This window comes from Arctopsyche grandis, chromosome 6 (genome assembly GCF_051622035.1).
Source record: "Arctopsyche grandis isolate Sample6627 chromosome 6, ASM5162203v2, whole genome shotgun sequence".
NCBI lineage: Eukaryota > Metazoa > Arthropoda > Insecta > Trichoptera > Hydropsychidae > Arctopsyche > Arctopsyche grandis.
In genome coordinates this window covers 19036845-19048495 of record NC_135360.1, presented here as the reverse complement: position 1 = coordinate 19048495, position 11651 = coordinate 19036845, and the positions used below count along the sequence as shown (strand labels likewise).

Sequence of the window (11651 nt, the reverse complement as noted above, 5' to 3'; positions counted from 1 at the left end):
TATACGTGAGTAATGTACCAATCGATCGTGTGTCAGTTACTTCCGTACATACGTACATAATATTACATGTATATGTATGTAACATATGAAGTTGCGATTCGCACCTACCCACCTGATTATATGGATTATTAATTCAGTGAGGTGTTCGAATGAATAAAATCCGGACAGTGCTATGTGACAAGGTGTCCGATCGGACGTGTTCGGATGATGATAATAATAATAGGATATCAGAGCAGAGCAAAGGCGTGTGGTCGAGCGCACCTGAGATAGATTACGGGAGAGCGTACCTGGCGCCACCTGGCGGCAAATAATATAAAAACACACCGACCACCAAAACGAATTTGCATTTTAATGAAATTGAATATTAAATACGACCGCACCGCCAAATCGCACGGATTGTCAAAGTGGAGCGCGCGATAATACACGAGCGAAGGATGTAGTCGGTGGTGAGGGGATTCGAAATCACGGTCTACTTTACTTACACACCGGGTTATTTCATTATTTCGGCCGTCTTCTTTTAATAAAGTGGGTTGAGAAGAAAATAAATTAAAATACTTCATTTGCATCGTGTCTCCCGCTCGGGTACTGTGTATTGGCGCAGCAAAAGTGAAAGTATGGGGGGGGGGGGAAAGATTTCCTAATACTTATCCCATTTCTCAGTTGGAAAACGACATTCGAATTAAATTGTATGCATACATTCATTATTACTAAATATACATATATGTAATATACAATCAATTCTAATTTTTTATTTATATTTTTCTTACCTTCTCTTTTATGTGATAATTATATTTACCGATCCTGTTATTCTCTTCTCTATATTTTATATCTACATTTCTTACTTTATTTTTTACTGTATTTTCCACCATATTTTTTACTATATTTTCACTTTTATTAATAATAATTATTTTAATATAAATATTATTATCAAAGAATATACACTAACTAATTCCATATTTTATTTTACTAATACTTATTTCAATTCAATTGCTATCATCAATAATTGTTGTTTGATAATTGATTCTATATCTTCATTTATAATTACATATACTTGTACATGCAATTACATTTTTTACTGTAATTTCTTCCATACTTTTTGCTCTATTTATAACTATAGTTTCACTTCTATTATTGATTATTGTCTTAATATTAATATTATTGTTAAAGAATATAAACTGGTTAATTCCATATTTCACTTTGTTAATATATGTTCAGATTCATTTACTACCATCAATGATTATTATTTGAACAATAGTTCTATATCTTTGTTTATAATTATTGATGCATGTTCATTTTTATACATATGTCTATGCTTACCTACGCATGTAGGCTTATACGTCTATCTTTACGCACTCTATCAATTCTGCCCATATATTATGGTTTTTGTTTTCATTATTAATTATTGGTTCTTTCTTATATTTCTAAACGCACTTTATTTTCAATTCTATCGTCAATTGTCATCTAAATCATTGTTTATTATTATATTATGAACAAATACTTGCCAAAAAACTATATAATTCGCTTTATTAATTTTATTTTAACTCAATTGGTATCACGAGTGATGGTTTGCTCGGTAATTCCGTATCGCTTCTATGGATGCAAGTATGTATGTGTATATTTATATTCATATACACATAACTGCTGATATTTATGCTTCTGGATATCTACACGTCTATCACTACGTACTCATCAATTGCCAATTCTATTTACGTTTTATAATTTATCTTATTTTTATTACATTGCTATATTTTATTCTGTGTACTTTCCATGTTCCTTATTTCCATGTGCTTTATTTTCCTACTCTTTTCTTATTTTAAATGTTTGAGCTTTTCTTTTTTTTACCTATATGTGAAAATTATTAATGGTTTACTTAACATAATTATATTTTTTTTACTATCAATCTATGTAACTTAATAAACTGTAAATTTTCCAAATAAATAAATATATTGTAAATCGGGCGATCATTGCTCGTCGCCCAGTGGATGACCAGCACTCATCGTCCAATCAGCGATCGGGATTCAACAGCCTATGAGCCCAACAGCCAATGAACCAACCGACCAATATATCTCACTGCGTTGAGAGTGAGTACACATTGTGTTGTATAAATGGTCGATTGATTGTTCCGTGGATTGATTCGAAGCTGGCTGTCCGAGATGTGAACAATAAACTACAGGTCTGTTACTGAAAGTTGGCGCGTTCTTATACTCAACGCACATGTGCGCGAAAGAGCAGAGCGTCTTTTTTATTATTGAATGCAGTGTAACAGCATGGTATACACCTATTCACAGACACTACACAAGCGCATTTTTAAGCGCCAATTCTCGGTAGCAGACCTACATATACTTCTATCGGAGACCGGAAAAATGCACTCATGATAGTTACACTCTCAAGACATCCAAACTTTCAAAGATGCTGAAGGAGAACTGACGCAATAGAATTTCACAAAAAAGCGTCTATGGGTAGTTATATGTTATCCGAGGGTGCTAACCTTTTTTTGTGGAATTCTATTGCGTAAGTTCTTTTTGAGCGCCTTTGAAATTTAGTACTTCTCGAAACTGCGCTACTATTCAGTGCAATTTAGTGCATCTTTCCGGGAACCACTTACATATATCACAACTACTCACTACGTCTTTCACTCCGATCTGAACATCCTTCTTCACGACTCCGCAATAATATTATAGTTGTTTTTTACAGAATCGCGTATAAATGCGTTGAAGAAGTCTTCTTCTCACGCCACCATTCAATACGAAGGGCATCGGATGCAAGGCACCTTTCATTTGAGGATCCTCTTGCATTAAAGAGGCCCCTAAAATGAAAAAAAAAGAAAAGTAAATAAATGAAATGAAAAAAATAATATTTCTTTACACAACTGAAATTTTAAAGAATTGTGCAGATACTTACGCACTTCAACACTTGCATTACCGTCTCAAATACTATGAAGATATATCCGCGAACATTAAATATACCGTATTAAATTTGTTTTAATTGCATAAAAATTTTTTAGAACTTTGTTTTAGCCATAAAAAGAAATTAGAATCGAGCTCGGATATTTTGGTGCACCAATTTTTTCTCATCTGAAGAAGGCTAGATTCCATACTTACACAATTTTAAATATGTTGAATTTCCAATTTTGGGCGTTGAGGATCATTTTTTTATTCTTATTAAGGTATTTTTTTAATATAATACATCTGTAGCGTGGACTTGTAGAGGAGTTTCCGATACCGAGTGAACGCAGCTAGTAATAGTAGAGTTAGTTTATTGTTCTTGATCCGTCGACCTCCCAGCTCCGAATGAATCATGGACCAAAACCACTGAATATGTATAGCCATCGAGTACTCTCCGCACAGCATCAGCATCCTTCTGTATGTACACATAGCATCTGTCAAGGAACATGCTTCTCTCCCACACAGAAGGATGCTGAAAACGTAGCATCGTTGAAGTCTATGTAAGTCGAAGTGCTAAACTGAGATCACGTGTGGTTACGACATTTTTCATTTTTAAGAATCCAGCTCTTGCCTGCTCCACTCTAACACTAATTTCCTGGTGTCAAACTTATGTAGATATGTATATATATATGTATATATATATATATATTTTAATATTTCATATAAACTGTTTCGTTTTATTTACTCGAACCTTTCATTATATTTATAAAAATAATTAAATACGTATATTATGAATATACATATGTATAATATAATATTTATATACTTCTAATTTCGGATGAAAATTTTAATATAAGTGCGAATGTTTGTCAAACTCCAAGTTATATTGCTAGCAGGTGACTTTGTTATTAACTCTGTTATTCGCGACTTCAAAGTCTAAATAAGAAACGTAAAAAATTCTCTCTTTGACGATTCGATTTAATTATAAATAATAAGAACTGAACATAAACAACGCTCGGTTACAGATTCAAATTCGTACAAAGAGCAAGTTTTAAAAAATAATTTACATTATACCTCGCAAACTCATAATCATGTATGTAGCCTGCTTCGGAAAAGTCTACATGACCTTTCCATTCAAAAAGCGATTGCTCGCATTTTAGGGCACGGCCAAGAGCTCGTGTAAACTTAATAACGTATTAACGCGCCGGCTCTGAAACAATTACTACGAACAAAACTTCAAAGATCTCTCTTCCCTCCAGTTGAGTATGGAGTATTCGTATCTACATACATGCATGTACTTACATACATATGTATGTATGTGCGAGTTTGCGTGCATAAATTAGATACGGCCCGTGAACCCTTTCGTGTCCAGCGTTATTTCGATGACGGTTAAAATAACCCGGGGCTAGTAGCCTAACCCTTTCCTGGAAACGAAGCCTTGTTTGGTCAGCCGACAAAGGAACAATGTGCGGACAGACGAGATCTTAGCGAGGAATAAACTCGCTACATACATAAGCTCGGACACTAATTCTGACAAAGAAATTAACTAATTTTGAACTTTTATGTTCCAGAGAGGATAATTACATTATTCTGTGTTCATTAAATTAAATGTGACAAATCAAAAACCAACAAAAAATATCTGCACATAAAACCAAGTCTGTTTCTTCATTCTGTATTTTCTTTAAATTTTCATTCAACAATACATTTATCTATGTATGTATGTATGTACAAAAAAATCATGTGTATTTCTTTTCTACCAATTGAGAAAAATACATATTTAAATAAGCCTCCTTGTACACTCTCTTTCTGATTTGTCTGAAATTCATCAATATCATGGCGTTTTTGAATAGTTCGTGGTGATGAGCGAAAGAGCAGTCGCGGATCGGCTGAAAAATATACAACTTTTCTATTTTACACAATTCATCTTACAAATGCATATATCCAGAACATATTTACCAATTTTTAAGTACCTTAAAATCGCGAGGATCGAATTTTTTGTGTCGACGTGTATCTCGTTCAAACTTTTCAATACATTCTCTGCACAAAAATACCTTGTTATCTATATGCCAATAGTCGCCTTGTTCGCCACACAAAGTTCCACACTGGGAGCACACATCTTCATTGAATGGCACACATTTTATCTAAAAAATAAATTAAATAAAATAAAATCTGATACATTTTCCGGAAAACTCAATGTAACGTAACAAAAATTAAATAAAAAATATAGAGACATCTTGTGTTATTTTTCTAAAGCTTTATTATACTATGATAAAGCAGATGTTTGTTTTACCATACACTAGAAAACAGGCACATGTTTTCACTTTTTTTTTTAAATAAATTGCAATATTGCATTTTAACCTATTTAAAGGCTTTTATTTATATTTATACTCGATGAACAGTTCTATGGTTAATATATTTTAGTTAGAATTATATCCATATGTATAATGTACAAATACATATGTACGTATATTTCGGTAATGATGGAGCATAATTTTACTTGCAGATTTGTTTCCAATACTATTGATTAAATGTCAACAAGAATGTTATCACACAATCAGGTCTTCTCAAACTTCTCCACACAGTTTCGTATTCATGCTAACCCTTTGCAGTGTTTCCATTTCACGGTACATTTAAGTTTATCAATTAAACTAAGTTTGTCACTCTACAGTAAAACCTTCATTATCAATAAGATTCTAACTCGGTACTTGAAAATTAAATGCTTACTTATTCCAAAAAAAAAAATATATATATATGCAGGGCTTTTTTTGAAAAAAAAAGGTGCCGGAACTCACTTATTGTCAAGTTTTTTATTGGAAAAGATTATATTCAAATTATATTATATAGAATATTCGTTTGAAAAATAAAAAAATACTGAGACAAAAAGATGCCGGAACGCTGTTCCATCGAGTTACATGGGAAAAAAGCCCTGTATATATGTATGTGTATGTAAATAAAAGCTAATCAAAATAAAACTAAATTTCATTCACAAAAAATCGCTCACAGTTTATAGCAACTGGTTAGAAGAATATAAAAAATTATACTTACATCTACAGCCGGTACTAAAATTTTTTTCCCGTTAAAACTGTGATAGAATTTCATCTCGCGTTTTTTGTCACTCGGTTTGTAGGTTCCAGGTCTTAAAATCAAATACGAACATCAAAATTTAATATTATCCCAAATCCTAAGATTATATATGTAGTCATTTTAATATACCCTGGGTTTGAATTAATCACAAAATCTAATTTTCTAGAGCTTGATTGATTGAATGGAGCAAAAGCCTTATTTTCAACTTTAGGAGCTTTAGGCTTCCGACGGGGAGCTTGATAGCTCTTCTCTGGCACCCAGCGAAGGCTTTTATTAAAACTTCCTACGTTACTGCTAGGCTGAAAAAAACAAAAATAAAAAATAACCCAAAACTTTCACATGTGATTTAAATAATCTTATATGTGTACCTTTCTTTTGGGATCAGAAAATATTGGAAGATCTTCATATGGACCAAGAGCAGACCCTTTACATGCTCCCATAGCACTCATGAAAGGACTCAGTGATGAACCTGATTTTGGTAGCACTTCCCTGACGACTCCAGAGCCGAAGCATACATTAGATCTGCTCTTCTTATCGAGCACATATTCAAAATCTTTTTTTAAGAAATAGACAAATATAAAGTACATATTAAATAAACTAACAGCTAAAAGATTAAACACCACTAGTGCAATTAGACAAATACGACTTCTTCAGATCAGGAAGTGTATGTATAACCGAGACGCGTCGATGAAGCATTTGTCCGATAATAGTTGTATACAGTCTAATCATGATGAATTAGGGAGTCATTACCAAGTTTGGAAGTGGGTTCCGATGATTCCATCGAGATCAGGTTTCTCGAGAAAGTTTCAACATTTGCAAATTAATTTTAAGAGGCTCCCGAGCCACCGCTTATTAGCTCCAAAGCTCCGATAACACTGAGCTTTCGTTCTGTAAGACAATAAAAGGCCTGGGAAAGCACCGTTGTGGAGCTTCGCACAAATGTCGCCGTTACACTGTATATTTATTTTGTCGTGTTTTATAGATATTATTCGATCCAGGCACGCTATCTCTCTGTTTATCCACAGTGGACAATCCAATCGTTAATTAATAAGTTACGACAGAAAAATTATATGAAACTGTCGCACAGAAATGCAATTCCAATACTCTTCTGCGTGCACTCGCGTTTTTAAGTCATATAATAGAAACGCGAGCTCCAATTATGAACATTCTACTTTCATTAGTTCCTAGAGCTAATATCAATGTGATTGCTACAGTTTTTAATCGTTTTTTAAAACGTTTTATATGATTTATCTACGAAAACATGGGAGTAGCGATACACTCAAAATGGAAGGATCTGAATTGTGAACGTCTATCGCGTGATCGCTTTGCTTCTAAATAATCGTCATTCGGTTCAGTCTTGTATATACCTGTTCGCATAAACGTCGTAAAAAAAACGATCTTCGTGTGTCACCAATAGGCACGAGATGATTGATGTCAATTCGTTCACAAAATTTATATTATAGCATAGCAAAAAACAAAAGATATCCTTGATATAAAATCATACAACTGCATAAATATGTATAATACATATGTAGGTAAGTAGGCAACTGCACGTAAACAGTAGTATGAAAAATATTATTTATTACATTCTATATGGACACATTCATATGTTCCGTAATGAGTATGTATGTGACGAATCGATACAGCAGTAGCCGACACAATCTATTCATATTAAACAGCAGTACATGTCACCGAAACGTATCAAGCAGAACCGGTTTTCTTTGACCACTGTAAATATTCACGCATGGCGTGATGTCATAGTGGCGTGTGCACCCGTACTAATAAAAGTGTTGCCATGTACATATGAATATTTTCGGAAACGTCATATAGTGACAATATTGACTCGACGATCGACGCAAGCAATATTGCGCCGTATCGTCATGATCTGTAATGTATATTTAAACTGATTTTGCCTTGCACTCGTACAAAACAAGTATGAAAGTGCCGAAAGCGGGTGGTTAGGTAGTCTTTTCCGTTTAGTCCTGTGCCGAGCTGTTGACCTGCAGTGCTGGATAATAAAAAACGGACATTAAGGACGAAATCACACAGGGAAGAATGGCACATCGTGTGCTTGGCTCCCCGCTATGGGGTTTCTTCTACATTTCTTCAAATATGGGATACACCGTTATCGATCACTGTCAAACAAGGATAAATACAAGCATGAAATTTTACCGAAAGCACTCCAGGGAGATGATTTTGGGACGGTGTGTGCTGGGCGTGCCATGAATATGTGCAAGGCATGACACATTTTTTTCGCATGTTTAAAATTATCTCAAAAAAAACCATGTGCTACGTTCCTTCCTGTGTGTTTTCGCCCTAATACTGCTCGTCTTGTACTGAGATATATCTTCAGATATATCATATTCAGAATAATATATATAGAAATAATGTATGAATATTTATCAATTTTGTATGGAGACATTTTAAACGTACCCAAAATTAAAAGTAATTTTGCCTAATAGAACTGACGCTTTTAGAATTATTTAATTTTAAATAATAAATATTTCAAAAATATCTAATATTTTATAATGTCTTTCTATATTGAATATTTTCTGTTAGTTATTATTGAACCTGCATTTTTATTTTGTGCGAAAAGACTAATGTATGTATACATATATACAAAGATATCATGTAGTGTCTTCAAACTATACAATAAAATAAGATTATATCTTCTATTTTAAACAATTATGATAAATTTGTGGGTTTGTTCCATAAACTCCATCAATTATACCAGATAAAATCAATAAATTCTGACAAGAAATGGCAAATCTAAATTTATTGATAGCCAAAACTACATACATATGTATGTATGTATATCAAAAAAAAATGTTTATCTATTTTAAATAATTAATAGATATTTTCTATGTATTGCTTTTAAATTATTTAATTTGTAAATACTTACCTTCCATTTCATTTATATTATAATTTATCACAAAATCGAAAACATTTTCTGAATAAGAACAAATGACTTCTTTTGTTTCGTAAATTTAAAAAAATCATTTTTACTATATTTTTTAGAGAAAATTATACACCATTCAATTCAAATCCAAGACCATAAGAAAATTAAATATGATCACTCATACTTTGAACTCATACTTTGAAATACCATCTATCTAATCCGGTATTTTCCTTGACCCAACGAACATGCCATTTTTCAAAATAATCAAACACGCGCACAGAAGAAATAAATCAGCTATTCGGCGCTAAAATTGCAATCCGTTCGAGACATTTATGAAGAAGTGCATCATTGCAACTGCGTAAACACACGTATCTAGTTGTCTTTCGATTGGATCAAACCCAATTGGCGTCGAATGATTTTGACTTAATCTGCGAATGCAACTGTTGCAATTTATACATTCAAGTTCACTTTTGCACCACGATGTTAGCTTCCATTATATTATATACATATATATATATAGGTACATAATATGTACATGTTATAAAACACACCCACTTGTGAAAATCTACCTAATTATAATTAGATAAACACATCGTAAAAATAAATCAAGAATGTATTTGTCACGATAAAAATGATAACCATCTTATCGTGTTGATTATTTGAACTTGAAATGGGCAGCAATGATGAATCGAGTCACATTGAAAAAAATGTATTAACAGATAAAAAATTTCAATAACAGTCAGATCAATATCGATCACCTGATCAATATTATCATATCATTAGCTTATATTTTGAACGTAATTACTTTTTAAAATAATTTGATTATAAATAAATGAATGTAGTCAATAATATTTACATACATACATATATCTACGGTTTACTGATGTGTTTATTTAAATATAATAATACTTATGTATGTATATTGCACAAACTTGATAAGATATTGATTAAGTAATTTAAAAAAAATTATATCATAAATTAAATAGGAAAAGAAAACACTTTGATTTTCCGAAGTATTCATATTAGATGAAATCATTATGTGATAGTAAATATTTTCTTGATTTTTTGCTTGGCAGTTTAAATTCTGTTGTCCCTGGTTACCTTTTTCGTGTTCCAAATCGAATGGAGCGACCTCAATTATTTCACAGGGCTAAGACAACATTGCACAAATAATAATAACTAGTGGTTAGCATATTATGTATGTATGCTTTCGAACGGAGGGGTCACGGTTCGATTCCCACTAGTAGCTGTAGTCCAAACCTTGGTTTGTGTCTTCAGGTCGATCGTTTCCTTTTAGAGTTTGCCAATTTTTCTGATTTTTATTGAAACGGTTCCTGTAAATTATCATCTCCTTTCCAATCTCTCATGCAAATCTCAAATTATTCAGCGTCTTGAGGTTCGCCAATTTCTATAATAAAATTCTATAAAAAGTCATGTATATATATGTATGTATACTATGTGTACATACATGTATGTTAATTTCTATGGAAATATCAAAAGTATTTTAGAAGAATAAGGATATTATGGATATTTTAATACAAAAATGAAATATGCAACATATTGATGTATTTGTTACTTCCGCCACAGATACAGTGAGTACAAATAACTAGCGTGCATATTTACATATCGTACAAATGATACAAAAAGTAAAAATTATAATATTTCAATGACGTCAAATGTAGTTTGCCATGCGGTTAGAAACAGCTGTCATCACTCATCACTAATTTACCTGCTAAAACTAGTAGAATTAGTGTAAGCAGGTACACGTTCCAAATTGTTATAGGAGAACGTTGTGTTTGTTTTTTTTTTGTATCACGTCATATACACCTTTCTAACAGAAACTAATTTAAACCAGATGAGCAAAATCGTATACATACATCTGCAAAAATTAACATTTACATACATATAACTAATTTTACTCACAATACATTTGTATACAAATACAATCACACAATGAAATGTTATAATTTATAATACCTAGTATTTTTTAAAGAGTCAATGACTTTCGTTTAACGATTAGATTACAATAATTTGAAAGCATCCCAATGCCATTTATAACAAACGCTGCCATTATCTATCGATGTGTGTTTTCCTTGTTTGACCTAAATATAGGAATCGTATGCTCTCAGACATTGCATGCGCTTAGTCAGGGGTACTGGTTTGAGTATGCGCATTTTAATTTAAATTTGTTACATTATCTATTGATAAATATTGTTATCGCATTGATAAAACATCAAATATACCGTAAATGCAAAATATAATATGAAAAAAACCACGACGTCTATAAATTACCACTGTTCAGATTTCCTGTAATATAAATCAATACTTTTTATGGGAAAAGACCTTGATCAAATGTTGTATACGCAATGCAATTGCCTTAAGGCCGTGCAATGTCAATTTTGCATATAATATTGCTGCTTTATTTTATTTTATTTAAAGGTGACATTTTATTTTATATTTAGACTATTTAATTATTTTCTCGACTTAATGTATACTTGTATTGGTCGAAAACATGTTTTAACTTAGAAAGAAAGAAATCGCGATTAAAATTTGCCTATGCCAAGTTAACTGAAAAAAGGCATTTAGTTTGGGCCGATTTAAAATACTGTTGCGTTGACATGGATAGGTTTCCAGGTTGGAGTGAAAGACGTGGCGATTAATATTCGTAGAAGTAATTTTCTTCTCACATCTCAACATCCATTTTGGAATAAATCAATGTGGCAGCCCGTCGACCTTTTATACTAAGGTAAGGTATGATTGATTAGTCGCGAAACCTCATTGGC

The 11651-nt window shown here is 32.2% G+C and overlaps 1 protein-coding gene across 1 annotated transcript; it reads right to left on the bottom strand.

Annotated features, from left to right (window-relative positions):
• Window positions 1-4551: 4551 nt before the first annotated feature.
• On the bottom strand, window positions 4552-7856 carry LOC143913384 (uncharacterized). Its single transcript, XM_077433117.1, has 5 exons — window positions 6338-7856; window positions 6099-6268; window positions 5931-6021; window positions 4856-5026; window positions 4552-4771 (listed from the first exon to the last, which is right to left on the bottom strand). Exons 1-5 carry the CDS (start codon window positions 6554-6556, stop codon window positions 4622-4624), a joined length of 801 nt encoding a protein of 266 aa, XP_077289243.1. The 5' UTR covers window positions 6557-7856; the 3' UTR covers window positions 4552-4621.
• Window positions 7857-11651: the final 3795 nt, after the last annotated feature.